The sequence below is a fragment of the Periophthalmus magnuspinnatus genome, chromosome 18 (genome assembly GCF_009829125.3).
Source record: "Periophthalmus magnuspinnatus isolate fPerMag1 chromosome 18, fPerMag1.2.pri, whole genome shotgun sequence".
NCBI lineage: Eukaryota > Metazoa > Chordata > Actinopteri > Gobiiformes > Gobiidae > Periophthalmus > Periophthalmus magnuspinnatus.
In genome coordinates this window covers 10,389,301-10,410,438 of record NC_047143.1, presented here as the reverse complement: position 1 = coordinate 10,410,438, position 21,138 = coordinate 10,389,301, and the positions used below count along the sequence as shown (strand labels likewise).

Sequence of the window (21,138 nt, the reverse complement as noted above, 5' to 3'; positions counted from 1 at the left end):
TTCCTATACAAAATCGCACCAAGGCATGTTAGCAGGGAGGTCACCTTGTATGTTAGAGTAAATTGGACAGTAGAGAACATAGTCTATACATGTGTGCTCACCTAAGGGTTAATATTTGATAGCACTGGAATGACATGAATGTAAACACCTCACAGTTGAACAATATAGATGTAGCCCCTAATGCGTGGCAGAGCCTTCTTGTCCTCTCAGAAGCTAAGCAGGGCTGTCAGTACTTGGATGAGACACTGCTGGGAGTATCAGGTGCCACAGTGGGGCAGTGTGTGAAAAACTTGTTGCGTTCTTAGGCAAGACACTTCACCCACCTTGCCTACTATGAATGTGGTGTGTGTACCACAACATATTAATGGTAAATGAAACATGTGTTAACAAAAAAAAGAAAAAAAAAAAAAAGGCAGCAAGAAAGAAGAACAAGTTGACCATATGTAAATATATTATGTCCCTATTTTCCATCTGAATATTTGATGTTGTATCACAGTGAATATTTCAAATAGATTATTTTAAAATTGTATTATTTGCTTTAGATCAACATAAAATAATTACATGGAACAAAGGTGACAGCATATATTTATAGGGTCAACATTTAATTTTTATGAGTGAAAAAAAGGGCACATGATTTTACAATTAGCTTTTTTTTTTTTTTTTCAATCAATGCAGCACTCACTGACTATGTGCTGTGAATTTGAACTGTTTTCTGGTGACTGGTTATGTGCTTGTCTCTATGAAGAATTTATTGTTTTCTGTGGAATTTTCCATACAATGACATGAAAGTTATTTTGCATTGATTCAATGAAGTGCTGAGCCCAAGGACACAATGATAATATTCCCAGGAACCTAACCTCCTCATTAATCCATTAATCCAAAGTTATCTTCTCTGAGCCTCAAACCTGCTCCATTCACATTTTGCCTAGATTGTTAGATTACAGATAAAACTCTGGATTTCACCTAAACAGTTTTTAAGTCCATAAACCATCTCACCGGAGGACTCATTATACGGTCAAATTGTGTTCACAATGAACAATGACTCTATTAGCATAGCATTCACGGGGAATAAGGACTTCATTTGTTTACTTTTTCAGTGTTCCCTCCAGTTGCTGACAGCAGAGGACAATGTCTAAAAAAACACTTGGTGGTGTGCAAATACAGACATTATTTTAAGTTAGGGAATTTGAAATGCATACTCAGTATACTCAAATATGTCTGACTGAAACAAAACCACCACTCTAGGTATGTTTTTGATGAGATAACATTATAACATGGCTTAAAGCTCAGAAGAGTCCATTTTGTATAATATAAGTCCTTTAAAGCCACAAGAATGCATAATATGTGCTCTTTAAAACATGGTTGATGGACTTAGTATCTTGTCTTTTGCACGCACTTGTCCTGGCATTACAGAGAGGCAGAGGTGCCTTGTGTCTGTATCCCTGATGTGATATGAATTATGCACCAAGTCCCCAGCTCGCCTCATCTCCTAATACTACTAATAATAAAACGCCTTTGTTTGCTGCACTGATTAAACTTTCTGTGGCTTATGATAACATGATCGATCTATCTATCGATCTATCGATCTATCGATCTATCAATCTATCTCTCTCTAGGCACATGTTTTGCCTTTATTTAAAGGTTGGGCAACTAAATAATTTTCGGCCATTATCTAAATGACCTTGTCTTGTAAAAGTTAGTTGTAAATTAAGTTATAATTTATTTAAATATATGCTACATTTTGAAGTCTTATCAATTGGGCTTCAGAAAAGGGCATCGTACTGTCACAGCAACCACAAGAGTTTTAAATGACATTTTCACAGCCGTTGATGACAAACAAGATTGTGTAGCTCTGTTTATTGATTCAACTAAAGCTTTTGATTCAGCAGATCATACGATCCTCTTGAAGTGCCTGAAGCATATTGGATGTAACAATGCGACATGTAATTGGTTCGAAAATTATCTTTCAAACAGAACCAAGGCAGTAGTAGCCGATGGGTGTAAATCAATTTTTTTAACTTTAAGCAAAGGACTGCCCCAAGGCTCAATTTTGGGCCCACTACTTTTTTATTACATTAATAAATTTTATTGGTTGCAATTTAAGAGAAAGCCTCATACATTTATAAGCAGATGATGCTGTTTTGTATGAAAGTGCTCCCTCTGCTGATCAGGTGATTTTTAAACTGCAACATTTTAATGAAATCCAAAATCGCTCCCCAAAACATTATCATTGAATGCAAATATGGGTTTTGGCTTGACGAAAACTTATTCTTTAAAAAAACGCATCTCAGAATTACTATTATTACAGTTTAAAATCAAAATTATCACTTTATTACAAAAAACAAATCTTGTATCCCACTGAATTACAGAAAGGAAATTGTTCAAGCAACCTTCCATTCTGTACTGATTATAGCGATATAATATACATGCATCTTTTATTTGGAAACTTTTAGATACACTCTTTCACTCAACCGTTTGTTTCATAACAGGTGGTGAATTTAAAACCCATCACTATATGCTCTTGGAAAAAGTAGGTTGCCCATCGCTATCTGTCAGAAGAGAATAACACTGTATAAAATGTATTCATTGGAGACTACAATATCTCACTTGCTTGTTGAACATTGATTCAAGAACATTTCATACAAGATTCCATGACTGTGTAAGTGTACCAGCCGCACTAGAACCGAGAAACTGGGGAAAAAAGGGCTTTTGGCTGTTTTGTTCCCCCAAAGTGGAATAAGACATGCATAATTGGATACTTTGGTGCCACAGATGGAATTCAATAATCAAGTGACAAACATTTATACCTGTTGGACTTATGTCATGCCATGTTTTGTTTGTTTTTTGTTTGTGTTTTTTTGTATTTGATCAGGGCAACTATGAAAAGGACAGTCTAAGTGCTCTCATTGGGGTCTTCCTGTATAAATGGGGATAAATAAAATCTATCTATCTGTCAATCGATTTATCTATCTATATCTGTCTGTCTATCTGTGTCATGATCCGCACCGTCTGTTCCACATTTTACCTCCTGTCCTGCTCCTTCCCTCCCTCACCTGCCGGAGCTGGGCTGATCTCCTGGCTTCTCCTGCGCGCACCTGCAGCTTATTAGTGCAATCACCACTACCTGCCATGTATAAGAGGAGCCAGGACCAGACACTCAGTGTGAGATCATCTGTGTACCACACCCTGTTCTGTGCCGGATCGTATGTGCATCTACACCCAGCTTGCTGGACCGTCTCAGCTCTGACCCTGCTTCCACCCTGCTTCCCAGCCCTGGTACTGTCTTGTTTCGTCTCTGCACTCCACGACCCCGGACCCTGGTTTGCACTCTGCACCCTGCCCTGGTGCTGCCCGCATCGTCATCTCCATTACGCTCCACGTTCCGCTCCTGGATCCTGGCCCGCGCCTCACCTCCTGCTCACCGCCGGATCTACCCTCGAACTGTACTATTTGTCATTTCTATAATAAATACTGTAAATATTCCCCGAGTCTGCACTCTTTGGTCCACTACACCCACTGTTACGACAATCTGTTTGTTTATCTATCTATCCATCTTTCTTTTATATTGTTTGGGAAAAGAAGGGAGGAATTTTACCCAATCACAACAGTCTATTGATATTAAAGAAAATCGATTTGGACTAAATGAATGTGTAGCATACCTTCTTGTTTGCAATGTTAGCAAGGAATATATTTTTTCTTAATCCGATGATGCAATACTTTTCAGGAACGGTGTTGACACCAGCACCCATCCAATTCTTTTCCAGGACCCATTTGAAAGAGTGAGATGATGCATCTCAAGGGGCTATCCTTAATAAAATAATAATGCTCCATAATTTCAGATGGAAGGGCCTATATAACTCTATGGAAGATTTACTTTAGTTTGTTTATACTGAGAAGATGTTTAGGTTTGTGTCGGTTTTTGTTTCATATGGATAGGCCACACTGATATATTAACCATAAACCAGGTTAGCAAATTTGCAATCTGACAGTTTATGGTCCTACATTACACAAAATAGATTCTTATAAGTTTAAGCCATGTTATAATAGCCATGTTCCTCAAAAACATACCTGGAGTGTTTTATTCCATTCACATGTAATCCTTTATTATCCTTGAAATTATCCAAGCCCCCTTGAAATCATCCAAATGATTCCAGTGAAGGTGTATGGAGTTTAAAAATACAGTGGACATCACAAGGTGGAACAGCAAGTGTTTTCTGTTTGAGAGATGAAAACAAACTAAATATGCAGGATTTTTGTGTTAAACATATGTGAATGAAACAAAGCACAACTCCAAGTATGTTTTTGATGAGGAAACACCATTATAACATAAATCAGAAAATAACCTAATATGGGTCCTTTAAACAGCAAATTCCATCTTAGAATTCTGACCTCTCCTCCAACTCCATGTGAATGAGAACTCAAGCCATTGCACCAAATCCCACTATAAAGGTTGGGGGGAAAAAAAAAAATGTTGAAGTGGTCTTACATTTTTTGTTTTGTTTTCATCCCATCTCTGAAATAAATGTCTGAATTATTCAAATGCTTTTCAGAACACAAATATATTGCCCAGAGATAGAACTAACAGTAGTGCTAACAAGAGCTGAAATTGGATTGTGCAAACATCCCAGAGCAGTACATGGACCAGAATGAGAAGTAAGGCTGCAGGTGAAATATGTAACAATGTAGGCCACCGAGACAAAACCAAACATAACCGCAAATGAACCAGGACTAAACCAGGACTGCATAGGACCAAACAAATACTAGCCATTAGTGTGGCCTTCTTATCGTACCTCTATCTTTAAGAGTCTTAACCGTCTTTTCCTCCGTAACACATATATACATTTTAATGTATTTTATTTATTTTTTGAACCTCCACTAAAAACAGATTACTCGTTAAGGAAATCAAATTGTGAATTTGCTAATATATATTTATTTATAATTTTTAATATATTGTTTAACCACTGCTTTTACATTTTTGTTTTAACTTTCTTGAGAGCTGTGAACTGCTTGTATATTTATAAAGTCCTTCCAATCTTTTAAATATGAGTTTTAAATATTTTTTTGTTTCTCTGTTTTTAAAATACAGCATGCATGTACAAATCTATTTCAGTTACCTCCAGTAACCTTTATTACATTTACAATGCTTGTTTTTTATTGTCTTTGAGTAATATTTGAACTAAAACACTAAAGGTTTCCAAGCGACCAATATTGTACAGTCACAATAGTAAGATGGCCTATTTAACTATAAATTCTATTGAAATAAAAAACACGCCATTATAACCATTTATCTTGAGCATATGCAAATTTACTGTTCACAACTCACAGATGCATGCTTTTTTAGGGCAATCAAAACATACACAGTGAACATATATACTGTTATTGTCTTTTTTGTTTTGGCTAAAAAGTTACGGGATCGAGCTTTAAAGATTTCCCTGTAACCTTACTTTTGTGTGTTGTGTTCATAGATCGATGGTTATGTTAAGCTTTTTCACTGATGCTTTCAAACGAGCTGTAACATTTCTACATTTAACAATGATTAAAAAATAAATAAAACTTGTATTGATTAAGTCAAACAAACACACAGCTCACAGCTATAACTCACTACAGTATATTCAGTTGCAAAACATAACTAATTATTACATTTTTAAATCGTGATAAAAGCGGTCTAAGCCCAAACAGATTGCTACAAACGTTAAAAATCCAAGACGGTTATAAACGCACCGCAGCCCTGTCACCTCCATAGTTAGCAAACACTGGAGTTAGCACAGGAGCTAACACGGAGCAAACATGAGTGCAGCGGTCGTGGTGCGGAGGTTAGCGGCTCTCTCCGGGGCTTCTGCGGTCGGACTGGGGGCGTATGGAGCTCACGGTACCGTCACATATTAGCTAACAATAAACGTTATTGTAGGCTTTATATTTGTCGCTTTTAGCGCGCTAGAAAGCTAAAAATACAATACGTCAGCGCTAGCAAACCGGGCTCCCTACATAATAATGCATATTGAAAATTGTATATCGTATAAACGTGATCGTACGTGCAATAAAGCAATAATACGGAACTTTTTGCAGACTGCAAGATGTGAAGGTTAATTCGGATTGCACTGAATTGTATTTAAATGTATGTTATTCTTGGAATTGTTGAGTAAATTTGGCAAAAGTTTACATAACAGAGAGTCGTAGCAACTCATCTGATAAGCAATGTAACAAATTACATGGGTTTAAGGTTCATGTTAACCCTTTTAAAATCTTTAAATACACTTTGCATGTTGTAAGCCACTGAACATGTATGGTACTGAAAAGTTTTCTATATTATAGGTTGGTACTTTTAATTAATTTGCATATTAACTTGTATGTACTTTTGCACAGGTTTTAAAAATACAGATCCCGATGAGTATCGCATAGTGGTAAGTAGTAGCTTCAGTCAGTTTAGCTTTTTTCAGTATTAATGTTTACAAAATGAATATTAATTTACTCCCCACAATTTGCTCTAGACAATTTTGAAGGTTATATATATATTATTATAGAATTATTATTCATATATATAATATGAATAATAATTGGTTCACAATTTTTATTTATTTATTGTTTTTGATTGATAATTCCAACGTATAACGATAATTAACAAAACATTACACTGACATTCTAAAAATAAAGTATATACATCTTATCTCATACATTTAAATACAACGTATCATACATTCATATTGTCAGAAGAGTGAATAATTGGTAAAAGTTAAACAATTGCTGGGTTTCAGATGACATCACAACATTCTGTATGCCAATTATATTGAATACAGGTGAGGGCAGCTAAATTAAAATGCAGATTTTTGTTGTAATATAGTGAGTTTTAGGGTTTAATCATTGATATAATGATCAGGTTCAAGAATAAGGCTGTAACAATTTTAGTAGAAGCAGTGATTATTTTTCAATTTATTGACTAGTCAATTATTTCTATTGTACACTGAACTTTTCAGATTATATCTCTTTCAGATATATCTCTATAGCAATATATTGTTCTTCAAAATTTGTTATCATGACAGGCCTAGCCATAAAATATCCAAAAGGTAAAAGCACAAATGTTGAACCTGATGATTTCTATTAGTGACTAGACCCAAGAACTCACTGTACCACAACACAAATCTGCCTTTGAACAATATTCATTGTACCTGCCCCACATCTGTATTAAATAATATTGGTCTATAGAAAGTTGTGATGTCATCTCAAGGTGGCAAGGGCTATCACTGATTTTTGAAAAGTTCCATATGTATCTTGTGTTGAAAGATGCACAGGTGCATATTGGTTTAGGCCATGTGCTGCCTTGGATTATTTAAACCATTGTGTTTTTTAATGTTCTTGTGTTCTTGTGTTGAGGAGATTAATTGCTGTGGGACGAGTTAAAGTGTCCTTTATCTTCCAGTATTGTTAGCTAACAAGCTACCTAAGCTCTGCACAGTCACAGCAAGAACAAAGACACTACTTTCACTTTCCATTATAAAGCTAATTTGAGCTAAAAAAAATAAAAATAAAATAGTTCCATGGGCAGAAATTACACCAAAGAGGCAAAGAAACACATTATGTCTGTCATGCTGCTCATAGTTCTGGCAGAACTATGGGCATTTTTCTAATAAAATTATGTCACTGCAAAACCTGTATAGAACTTTTTGTTGTTGTTTTTTTTCTGAAAATGTACTTTAGCAATTACCACTTTTATTCCTGATCACTATTTCTTTGCTGTTACCCCAAAATACAATAAAATAAATGTCATGATAGACTGTCATAACAAGAATCCACAGTGAATACAAATAGGTCAACTACCAGAGAATGCTTTTAATATTATTAACTGTAATTATGAATAATGTATGAGCTTCACAGGGCAGTGTAATACTGGGCTATACAGTACATGCAGCAACCAAGGACACAGAATGGTGCAATTATAATCTAATAATAATATAATACAGATGGTTAATTAACAGTTTTGTAGTGCTGCCACATATAATGCAATCAAATCTAATTAGCAACTTCAATGGGTACATTTATTAAACGGCAAAGGCTGCAATTCTTTAGGTAATAGAATGTTCTCTGCAATTCTTTATAGCCTTTTTGCAGTTTGGAGCATGGGGTTCTTGTATTTTGTATATTACTTTAGGAGTTCAAATTGTAGTCTTCTCTCAAATGTTAAAGGATGTATCCTGCACTCTTACAAAAAAAATATATATATATATATATGAACATGGACAGGCCATGCCTTATGTGAAAGCTCATAACCTCCAGAATTCACTCACTGAGCTGCAGAGGTTGCACTAGCACTGATTAATGATTGTCTGCAGGTGCTGGGGTTTAGGTAGTGACCATTCAGTCCTTTTAGGTTTTAAACCAACAGGATTTCTTGGATATTGTGAATGTGTGAACAAACCCCAAACTGAATCTTGAATTGAACATTAACATTATGTAATCACAATCACAATACTTGTGCTGTAATTTCTTTAAATTTCTTTTGGTTGGACCAACCCCCGGGATGTAAAGATGTCCACCCATTCAAGTGAATGTGCCAAGCTCAATAGCGAATGTCTGTAGATTAGCCTTTAGCGGCTAGGTACACCTAGTGGAAGTCTTGCTGACTGACCATGAGAGGTAGTGCTCTTCTCCCATGCAGGGATGCTCACATGACCATTCTGACCAGTCAGAGCGAGAGTAGCTAGAGCTGCGTAGATCCAGCCGAAGCTAACAATTTAAAAAGCAGTTTTTAAGACGACTAGAGTAAAAATTGACAGAAAATCTGACCTTTTTTTAAAGCTCTAAGTGCCCTGTCGGTCTCTGTCAGATGAACACAAGCGAGTTTGCGATTACATTGCGCTCTATGGGAGAAATTTTTTCTGAGCAGGAGGGGATTCTTTCGCTTGCAGTGCCAATGAGTGGCCACTAGTCCAACTCAAGGCAGATCTAAACTAGCAATACCCTATCCAATTATTTTATTTTCCATGGGTTGGACTGGAACAGCAAAGGACTGTAGCCTGTGTCGTTACCTCTGCAGTTAATCATTGCATTGTATTTGTGTCTTTGTGTCCTCAGCTTTTTGAAACGGCCAATAAGTACCACTTCTACCACAGCCTCGCCCTGCTGGGAGCAGCTCAGTGTCGACAGCCTGCAGTGGTGAGTGCACAACTACACAAGGATTATACTCAAAATATAATTAGAGCCTTCGTGGCAGTATGTGTATTGATACAGAGATGTGTATCGTGATGATTTTAAACAACATAAATTCATTCTAAATTGTCAAATGATGCACATAACTACCTGCTCACTACTGCATTAAGGCTGACCCTTACAATTCACCACAGCTGTTGTCATTGAGTACTCACGTCAAAGAAATAACTACTAAAATAGGCGAGTTTATTGCCAAAGACCAGTCTCTCCCTCTGCCTGTGTGTGCGGTGCCATCTGTCCTCACTCCTCCTCCCTCTCTCTGATCCAGCAGCAGCTCTTCACCTTCTTTCCTCTTTCTCTTCTCTTGTGCTTCTTATCATTATAATCCAAGTTACGGAAAACAAACGACTATTTTCACACAGTCTATGAGTGAAACTTAAGACCTAATTTCACATGGACATCAGACGTGTTTCTGCCACTAGTGGTAACGCCCGTATGCTTTTGTATAACCTAACTTCAAATTTAATTTTTTTATTTTATTGGTCCCATCAACATGAAATAAAAACTATTGTGACCATAACACCCTGTTCTCTATACCTGAAGTCCACCAAAAAGATTTTTTTTTTTTATTGCCCAGCCCAACTTGTCAGTGTCACTGTAGCATTGCTTTTTAAATATGCTTAGTGCAAAAGCCTGTCTATAATTAAGGACAATGAAATAGATGTTACAGTACATTTTGACACATTTAGCATTATAGTTTTAGGTGTTAAAAATAAATAGATTGAAAACTTAAAAAATCTGTTTAAGGGAGCACTATGTAATTTTTTGGTGGAGGGTCTGAAACCTTCTATTCTCTGTAGAGATGTTGTTGGGGGCAAGAGGGTCACTCATACGTGTGGTAAAAGGACACTTACTTTGGATTCAAAGGAAGTGACTTGGATGGAATTGACCTGGGAGGCAAGAAGACTGATGCAAAAATAAATTAATTAATACATTGATTTTTTTTTTTTTTTTTTTTTTTTTTTAAACATCAGTACAGCATTAGTGTTGTCCATTCCAGTATAGTCCAGTCTAGTCTGGCTATGCTTCTATTGTAGGGAGTATTATACCTCTGATGACATAATCCAAGATAACAAGGACTGAGCTAGCAGTGTGGGGCTGACACAGCACAGAAATGCTATCTCTCAATCAGGGATCCATGTACGTCATACATAACTATAATGGATACCAAAGCATTATGCCTTTTTTTTCTCATCAGAAATATTGGCTGGTTAGCTTGTCCTCCTTCTCCTTTGCACTAATCCAGAATCAAACCCCTTTGTAGACTTCATTTTTAATAATGTGAGATTTAAACAAAGTGGATCGGTCAGAGACCCTCGGTGGACAAATGCACTTTGATCCACTCATAGCACAAAGGTTCAAAGGTGTGCAGATGAAATGGAATATAGATCATGCTCATTAATATATAATCAAGCTGTTATGTCCCCACTCCTATAGATCTGTGCTGTGGGAAAGAAAGAGAGAAGGAGAGCCCTTGAGCAAAACACAGGCAGATTCTGGTTCTAATATGGCAATTCTATACTCCCAACAGTTAGATAAATCTATATTGTCATACCCATTCAATTCATCAAAATGCTAAAAGAAAAATCTGATAAATAGAAAATTATATGGTTTGTTTGTTGCAATGCAATGTTTCAATATCATCACATATTTTCCGCACATAATAATTATAGTTTCTTTAAATCTCATCTTATCTGTCTTATACTATTTGAGGTATGGATCACCATTGTCTTAAAATGATTTTATTTTTTTTCAGTATTATATAATCCTTACTTCGAGCTATGCTATATTACAGAGAGTAATGTGATCTGTACAGGTTAAGCCCAAGATTTGACTTGTACAAATGAAACATTGATTCTGAAAACGGAGTGGGAAGAAGTAACACTTACTTTAACCCTTACAAGTGTCAGAAAAGACATTTTAAGGAAAACTACACCTTTAAAGAGGGGTATTATGCTAAATCAATAGCTTTCTACCATGTTATAACATTGTTCCCTCATTAAAACCATGCCTGAAGAGGTTTGAAATGCCATGCATGTATCAGTTATTTAGCGTTCTCTACAGAGAACGCAAGCTTACATCACCCATGCTCCCACAGGACCGTTCTCCTTAAATATACAAAAGCATGACATAAAACTGTTCACAGCACAAACCAAAGTGAAAACTTTGGTTTGTGCTGTGTAAACTTGCTAATACATTGTTTTAGAATTTTTAAAACAATAAAAGTTGAGATAGTGATCTAAATATGTTATGTATTAGCATTTAATAACAACTGTGACAAATATAAAGCATATACTGTTCTTACAAAAAAAAAAAAAAAACTTTATAAAAGTAGTGTAAAATCCCTATAGAGAGCTACAAATGCATTTTTTTTTTTTTTTTTATTGTTCTTTTTCTTCCTTTTCCTCCCCAGGCTGGCACTCTCCTCGTCGCCGGGATGGGCTTGTTCTGTGGAGCTCTGTACCGCCAGGCACTGACCGGGGAGGTGGCACCCAAGAAAGTAGCACCCATGGGTGGTATGGCCATGATTGCAGGGTGGCTGGCTATACTGCTGTGAACCGCTGTGAACCACTGTGCGAAGCCATACTGCTCAAGCTAAATGACTGGAACTGTTTGAATAGCACCCAAACCACTCCCATGGGTGTCATCGAGAGATAAGGTCACCTTGACTTTATCAATACTTGTACTCAATGTTCAGCTTGAGGGGCAGTTGAAGAGAAGGATAATAGGGAGTCAAAATGCTATGGCACTGTTGTGAGAAGAAATGTATTTTTTTGAATATCACATTAAAGCTGAAATTAACTTTTTAAAAATTTGAATAATGAAATTGCTAGATTATTTTTTTTCTTGGCATGCCTTAAAAAGCTATTCATATAAGCATTCTAGAGAATATGGCCCCATTTGATTTTAATGGGCCTATAGTAGACTATTTTCTGATCTGTTACAATGTTGTTTCCTCATCAGAAACAGACCTGGAGTTGTGTTTCGTTTCATTCACACATGTTAAACACACAAATCCTGCATATTTGGCATGAATTTTTCCCTCAAATAAAACACTGTTCCACTTTGCCATGTGGTAATACAGGAAGTGCTCTGCTGTCTTTTTAAACTCTATACGTTTAGTTTGTTTTTGATGAGCTAACAACATTATATGACTTAAACATTTACAAGAATCTGTTTTGTGTAATATAGGACATTTAAAGGCTATCTGGTACCATTGTTGCTAAAATGTATACTTGTATTGTTTTTGTCTATAATCATGATACAGATTTATCAGTTATGTAATTAATTTCTCTTACCACATTTGGAATACTGCTAATAGTTTTGTGATGAGAATGTTTGCACTAAGATCCAATAGCTTGAGATATGCCAAAACACATGTACAATTTGAGTACATCTGTATGTTTTTTGAAGAAGTTACAATAAAGGGACAAATACTTTAAAGATGAAGAATTGTTTTTTATGGTTGCAAATTAACTACAAAAATAATACTATATATTGTTAAATTTGCATATTATAATGTACTAATAGTTGATCAAATTAGTGGCGACAGCCAGATTGTATGACAGTCTCAAATGAATAGTCCAGTGAGGATTATCTGGTCTTCTGTTAATTTCATTTAGTATATTCTTATTTTCAGAAGTAAAGGGTAACCTGACTGTTTCACCTGCTCACTAGCAGTCTTCCTTTGACCTCTTTGAGAAAGACTGCTAGTGAGCAGTCGAAAATGTCAGGTGTGAAAACAAACTAAACCTTGTTCTAAAAAATAAATGAATGGAAGAATAGATGACTCTCAGTAGAAGAGAGAGCCATATTATGGACTAGGATGGAGCAAACAATCACAAACATGGAGACAGAGGCTGATTTAAGGAGGCATTTCAAATATGGAAACATGCTCATGAGACTTTAAACCGGGATGAGGGGGCTCTTTTACTCTTACACACCTGGAATACTGTTATGAAGAAGTTGGACCACAGATGGTGCTGTTGTCCTGCCTCCACGGGTAGGAAGATGGTGCCAAAACCTGTTTAAATCAGCTGACTGGACACGTCACAGAACATCATGTGACCACTCTGAGGAACACCACTCGAAAGGTAGGTAGGTATGGAAACAAACTATACCTTGGTCTGAAAAAACAAATCTATTGTAATAAAGTCTCAAATAAATATAAGTATGTGTATAATGCATAATGTCTGCATAATTAAAGTAATGTCATATTGTGGAACATTCTAGGCATCTCCGTGGAGACAAACTAGGTGATGGGCATTCCACCTGAAATGTAGCATAGTGTAACTTTAAGGTTAAAACAGAATTACTATTTTGAATCCATACCAATTGGCTGTACCCAATTTTTTCTGTGTAGTTGAGCAAAATGTGTTTTATCCCAGTACAGATATATTGTAAGAAACTCTTAAGGTAAAAATGACACCACTGTGGTGTCACGATACAACAATTTGAAACTCTACTTGGATACTAAGGAATAGATTGGATACTCAACACCAATTCCAATACCACAATAAAAAAAAAATAATAATAATAAAAAACAGACAGAAGTTGAAATCAATTCAATTTAATCATATTTCTTTCTTACATATTACCATGTGGCCTTATATCTGTGTAATCCTTCAGTCGTCCAGGTAGGTTCCATAGTGATCCAAGGGCATATATTAACATTATACTTGTTCTGATACAGCTCAAGACCATTCTAAAGCTATTCAGGAGAAGTTTATTTCTGTCCTGTGAATGTCCCTTTTTTTGTGCCTTTTTTTTTTTTTTTTTTACTATCGATACCTGCTCATTTGAGTATGTAGTTTTGATGGTAATAGTTAATTTTGATTATTATCTGATTTTCGATACTTTTGACCATACTGTGTACTGACTGCATTTAATTATAAAGCATTGTATTGTCTGAGAATCAGGAAGTGCACGGTTAGCATGCTAATTGTTGTCAGTGTTACCATGATGGGCAAACTCCGCTCTGAAAGTTGTGAAAAGTACTTATACACTAATTAGTAATACATAAAATAAGTGAGGATTAACTTTGGACCACTGCAAACTGTTTCAAATGAACTAGTTCTGTTTTTCATGTTTTTAAGACAATAAAAATCAGCTGCAGCGCCTTTAACTTGGATATTCCTTATTACATTGTACAGACACTCTATGTAAAGGCCAAAGAAGATCTTTTCTAAAAATTTCCAACTTAACTGACTTAGTTTGATTACGACAGATTGTGCTTGTGTCTGCTATATAGTTATAATTTATGACGTGGATCATTATGTTGTCATTTGCACATTTTAAATCACACTATTCAAATAAATCAGTGGTTCTTAACCTTGTTGGAGGTACTGTACCCCACCAGTTTCATATGCACATTAACCGAACCCTTCTTTATTGAAAAATATATATATATATTTTTTTCAAATTCAAGACATGTATGTTTTACTGATACACAAAATGAATTGTGCATTAACATCACTGTGTTCAAAGAATAAAACCAATACAATGCAGGAACTCACAACAAATTACATACATACCTTTTCACAAAGACATGACCTTTTTTAATACTACCACACTGAAATTATTTTAATTTTTAACTTTATGTATTCCAATAATGAACTTATTGTATTTATTATTTTTAACATTTTAACACACACGGTAACTCCGCAACCAATTGTGCTCTCATGTAAATTCAAACTGTATGTCAAAGCAGAGGCATGGGGCTCTTTAAATATGTTACTGTCATTACGCTAATGTGCTTCCATGGTCCCTCGAAGATGTCCAATCAGAGCGCAGTTGTCGCCGGGATCCTCCCAGTCAATGCCAGGGCATCACTCTGGCTGTGTCTCAATTCACCAATGTGCCTTGACCTCCACCGAACCCCTGAGACTGACTCACCGAAACCCTAGGGTTCGATCGAACCCAGGCTAAGAACCACTGTTCTAAATCAACTTAATAAAAGAAACAAGTCACACATACAGTTTCAAGTGGGTAAATCTTGAGGGGAAACAACTTTAACATGGTCAAAAGCACTTAAAAGTAAATTTTGCAGAATAGGTCTGACTCCATTGACTTCACTTCCATAACAAATTTAATTGCATAGACCTAGAAAGTTTAGAGTGTCAGTGACCTCTAGCAAAGTTGAAACTAAGTTGGCAAGGTGTTCAGTCAGTAGCAAAACTACAGGATCAAATACTATAATGTATGCCTTTGATTTTAGGAAAGTAACTATACTGGGAAAAAGCAAAATAAAGGGTAACTGTGCAGGAATACAGTTACTCAGAATGAGTACATATATACACTGGTTGCGTGGGGCTGATTCTTGTGTTACTTCAGTGTTAATCAGTGTAAAAATGCATAAATATTTGAAAAATGTTTTAAAAAAATGACATCCTAACTGTTCATGCTAAGGAATCGTTCAAAAGAGCTGACTCGTTCAAAAGAGCTGACTCATTCAGGGACGTCACATCACTAGAATCAACTTTGCACACTCACAATCATAGACTGTATATATAAATGGACAAAGCTACTGCACTAACTGCCATGTTCCAAATGGGAAGTGATCATGGGCACGCTTATGGCTCCATCGAATCTGGCTCCAATTCATTTTACTTTGAAAAATTGTCGCCCCTCTCTGTAACTGCTGAAGGGAGCATTTTGGTCTTAAAATTGCATTAACCTGCTCTGTATGACCCTGGTATTTTTATTTTTGCTCGTAAATGAAGATATGAACATTAATAACAGCCAAATGAGGTGCTGCGTTTCCCCGAGGTCACTCCCACTAGCGTTAGCAACAAGTTTGATTGACAGCGTTTCTAAGGGCCCACTTCGCCCTAAACCATGCAGTGCAGGTGAAAAGAGGCATTCAACAGCTTTGTTCCAGATTGGCTCTTTGGTTGCTATGATACTCATGCTCAGATTTCCAAATATGAAACTCGTACCCAATTTCTCCCCATAGCCTCTAGCCTCGATGAGCTTCATTTGACTGGAGCCGAAAGTTTTTGGCGACGTCACACTCACTTAGTCCTCTTCTTTATACAGTCTATGGTCACGACTACTCCTCACATCCTCATCATCAAGTCTGCAAAGCGCTGCGTTATTCCGGGAACTCCCAACAGCGCAATCACACTTTTCTCACTCAAATTTACACAAGACACTTTGGCTTACAGAAAAGTTCCAAGGTGCCTGTGTCGATGATGGGGCTGACAGCATGTTTACAGTTCGTCAGCTTGTGGAGATGAGACAGTCCAGGTTTAATTTAGCTTCCCTGTCAGTAGACCATCTAACGCACACAAGAGCAGAAGGGAGGGGGGAGATGTACGAGTGCTGACAAAGTATATAAAGTATGCTCGAAACTTGTTTGCTGTCATAGTTTGAGTACTTCTAACTTATGTGGGTGGTTCTTAGCAAGTACACAACAAAAAAACAAAACACACTACACTTTATATTTGTTATGGTTGTCACTTGCATAACTTTTAAAGGTCGTATATTACACAAAATGTATTCTTGTGAACTTTAAGCCATTTTGTAATGGTGTTATCTAATCAAAAACATACCCCGAATTGTGTTTTATTCCATTCACACATATATGAGGAAACTCGCATTAGTCTGTCTACATCTCTAAAGCTCAAAATGCTCTGTTCCACATCCTGATGTTATGAAATGGTAGATTTCAAGTTAACAGCTACCTTTTATATTTTGTTCAGCAGAGATGGGCAGTTCCATGGGTGAAATGATCTAAATGATTCTAGTGAAGGTGTATGAAGCTTAAAAACACAGTGGAGCACTTCCTGTATTACCACATGACATCACAAGGTGGAAGAGATAAGAACTCAGCCGTAATATGAAGGGATGTGTGTCAAATGTGTGAATGAAACAAAACACAACTCTAGCTATGTCATGAAGAAACATAACATAGATCAAAAACAGCATAAAATATGCCCATTAAAAAGGGGCTAATACACTTCTGTGGGGTAGTAACTACTAACACATTTAGATCACCATGTTACCTTTTATTGTTTTGAAAATGCCATATTTGCCAAAAGAACATGTTTTTAAAGTTTCACATTCATTTTTGACACTCTTTGTCTCCCCTCCCTTTGCTCTCTGTTGTCTAAATGATTCTCCCTTCAGAGCTATCATAACACAATCAGCGTCCATTTCACTAATGAAACTACTGCACATTGAATCAGGTTTGTGAAGTTGTAGTGTATAGTTTGGCTTGTAAGATTGGGAGATTCACTGTTTTTGAATGAAAAATATACAAAACATTATCCACAAATGTTATTATTTGAATTGACTCCACAAACAATATATCATATTCATCTTATGGTTTACCACTGTTTCAACTGACAACATTCACGTCTTTTGGGGTTGAAAAATGACACCACTTTTTGAAACTATTGTGGAAAAAAATGTTTTGTTCATTTATACTGACAGAGAGGATGTTGTGCAAGTATTTGTTTCATGTGCATAAGCCCAGGAAAACAGATCTACAAAGTTTGACAGCAAATTCCACCATAGACTTTTGACCTGTCCTTCAGCTCAGTTTTAAAGGGGGGGGGGGGTATTATGCAAAATCGATTATTTTGTTTTAACTTTCTACCTAGCTGTCTACCCTCGTCAAAATCATGCCTGGAGACGTTTTAGATGTCATCCAAGCATGTTTCAGTAATATTGTGATCTCTCTCAGGCCCTATTCAAACCCTCTTACCATTAGCTGCAAAATTCTATGCAAAGCTCAGCCCACAAGTCTACGTTATCCATGTTCCCATATGACAGTTCTCCATAAAAATACCAAAACATGATACAAAACTCTACAGAGCGACTAGCGAACCTAGTGCTGTAGTTTTAGGTCCCACATACAGTTCTTTTAAAGCTCAAATGATAAAAGTGGCTATGGTCAAACCAAACATGCACTCATCTATAGTGGCATTGTGATTTTAACTTTTCCATAGAGACATATTTGCATGTTTGGGAAATTATGAAGGGGGTGGGTATAAAATGTAATTATCTTGAATGCATAGCCAAACTGACTGAAATAATGGGAACTGTGCAATGAGTGTAAGGTGCAATTATAGGAACTATGCAATGAGTGGAATGTGTAATATTTTGTATGGTGCAACTATGGGAATTGTGCAATGAGTGTAGTGTGCAATTTTTATTTTGACCCTTTTGTGACCCCAGGCCTTGGGGCAAAGGATGGAAATTAGCCGGTTTGTTTATTTTCATGTTGAATCATGTCTGTTCATTAACATGCATTATTATCCCAATCAAATGAATAAATAAATAAAATTAGTGGGATGCTTGCTGATGATGAGTGTTGTGATTGCGCTCTGAAGGGGGGAGTGACTTAGTATGGAGAGTAAAGGGAGGGAAGACTCAGAGCATCAAAAACAACAGTGAAACTTTTAAAACCTGTTAATATGTAAGCTAAGGTAACATGGGGATCTAAATATCTTATGTGTTATGTGTAAGTAAAATACAACCTCTTTAAAATATAGGGATTCAAAAATGTTGCAATGTCAGGTAAACACAACCTATAGAACTCTCACACGCACGTGACTAAATTTGATAGGGACGCCTGGGTAGGGGTGAATTAGTGGAGTTTTTTTGTCATAAAATGAAATCATAGACAATGATTTATCTTAAAACTTAAACATTAGTGAACCTTGCCTTGCACAGCTCTTATTTTAAAGAGTATAGATCACTTAGATTTCGCCTTAACTCTGCAATATCTGGACATCTGGTTTACTTTTCACCTTTTTATGTCATCAAAAAGGGTGCCTGGAGATGTTTGTGAAAAATGCACTTTATATAAAGCCCTGTACCTTTAACGTTTACTAATATTTTACAGTTTAAATGATGAAAAATTGCTGAAATAGTGAAAACTCTATGTGCTCTAATTAATGTGCAGATGTTGTAGCATACGTAGCAGGCTAACTCATTCTCATCAATATTATTGTGGGTGTTTTGAAATGTTTCATAACTCTTGGACATTCATACTGTTCACACTGTTTACCAGAAATGGACTTGGGACAAGGATGTTGGGAAATGTTTTGATAAATGAATGTCAAGGTGACCTTTTCGAGAGGAACCAGATGCCAGAGTGAACTCAGATCCCATCTCACTCCCTTCTATGGTCAGAGTTAGGTCCGGTGTTAGAGTTGTACCAAATTACATCAGATGGGTGGACGGTCCAAGGAAGGGGTGGAACCTCGATTCAAGTAGATCTAATAAAAATAATAGTCACACCCAAATCTGGGGCTTTACTGGGGTTTCGGGGTATCTTGGGCATCTTTAGATTCAGAGCCACTTGTTTCTCACTGAACTGGTCTGGGTTCTCTCAATTGGGTCTAGTGAATGAGACACCTAATCTGTAAACTCAAGTAATTTCTGTTCGTACTCAAAACTTCAATAAATCTGTGGAACCTATTTCTGGACTTGGCTTCTTTCGGGAGAAAGCACCCACATAAATTTTGGCATCACAAACAGGATACCCCGAAACCCCAGTAAAGCCCCGAATCCCCAAAGCCCCAAAAGCCCCGAAAGCCCCAAGTACTACTACTACAAGTGCCGTAACGACGAGTAATACGACCACTGTACGCACGGGTGCAGACGCAGAGATGCTGAGTCCAGTTCCGAATCACGTGTTGGAGACTATGGGTGATGACAGGACTCTGAGGAATGGTCTCGATTTGACATACAGGGACTGAGGGCCTAACGATGACTAATTCCCGGATTGGAGGTCTGCTTATGTGCTGGTAACCTCTGAGCAGATCTCCCGCCTAAGACCTCTCTTTCGACTGTGTGTAAGACACATGAGGTGAAGAGAGAAGACATCACTCCAGAAATAAATAACTTAGGGCATGGACTCTGATATTTACTCACGTTCACTCACTCATCTTGTTTAGGCCAGTCATTGTGATGTTTTGCATGTAATTTTGATTGTGGTTCCTTTAATTTGATTACACGGTTGTATTACATAAGTACATAATCAACACATCATTATGGGTGTCTCATTCAAGAGATTTCAGTGTACTTTCAATATTCTACACTTTATATACAGGCATTAACATTGTCTCACATTTCTCTCTTGTTTAAACACTCTCAAAGTTCAAACCTTCGTAGGCGCCTTTGTTGTGGAGAAACCTTACAAACATACAGCACTTCAGAGTCACACTGTGATTGAACATTTATGTAAATTTGACTAAACGCATTCTGTACTGTACAGGAGGACACAGAACACAATACACGTTCAGACGCTGTAAAAAAAGCATGCAAAATTGCTCTAAAAAAATCCACGAAACAGCGAAGTCGTGAAAGGTGAACCGTGTTATAGTGAGGGACAACTGTACATGGTCCTGGTGTTTTGATTTAGCTATTATGTCCGTAAATCAAGATATGAACATTAATAACAGACAATATCAATGTTCATTCCATATTTGTGGACCTCTATTGCAGACACTGAAGCTGGTACATTTTAATTTTCAAAATTTCTCTTTTAACAGGGACTTTTACCTTGTATTGTGCTGATGAGAGGATGAGTGCAGTGGGATAAGGTCACACAATCGACTGTTTAGTTTGTAGACCACTCTATACATTATACAAGCATTGTGATATATATTACTTTCAGACAGCTTTAGGAGGCCATATCTGTGGAAGTTGGAATTTTTTGAAGAGTTTGGCAAGAACCAGGTGATTGCCATTATGGATTAGAAACTGGTTTCTCAAAAAGATGCAACAGGGCTTTTTGTGTCTGTCACACATATAGCTGGGTGTTACACGGACAGTATTCAGGTTAAAAAACACAATCACCAAACAAAAAGTCACACACTCTACATAATTATTATTTATTTTTATATTTTTTTTTGTGGGCAGTAAACCTTCAAAATCTTGAAGCAATGATATGCTCCAAAATTAAGAAGTTTAGCATGGGTG

At 36.6% G+C, this 21,138-nt stretch overlaps 1 protein-coding gene across 1 annotated transcript; it reads left to right on the top strand.

Annotated features, from left to right (window-relative positions):
- The first annotated feature begins 5,730 nt into the window (after nt 1-5,730).
- On the top strand, nt 5,731-12,645 carry tmem256 (transmembrane protein 256). The gene is made up of 4 exons (XM_033983694.2): nt 5,731-5,869; nt 6,364-6,401; nt 9,067-9,147; nt 11,615-12,645. The coding sequence occupies exons 1-4, from the start codon at nt 5,788-5,790 to the stop codon at nt 11,756-11,758; spliced, it is 345 nt and encodes a 114-aa protein (XP_033839585.1). The 5' UTR covers nt 5,731-5,787; the 3' UTR covers nt 11,759-12,645.
- Nucleotides 12,646-21,138: the final 8,493 nt, after the last annotated feature.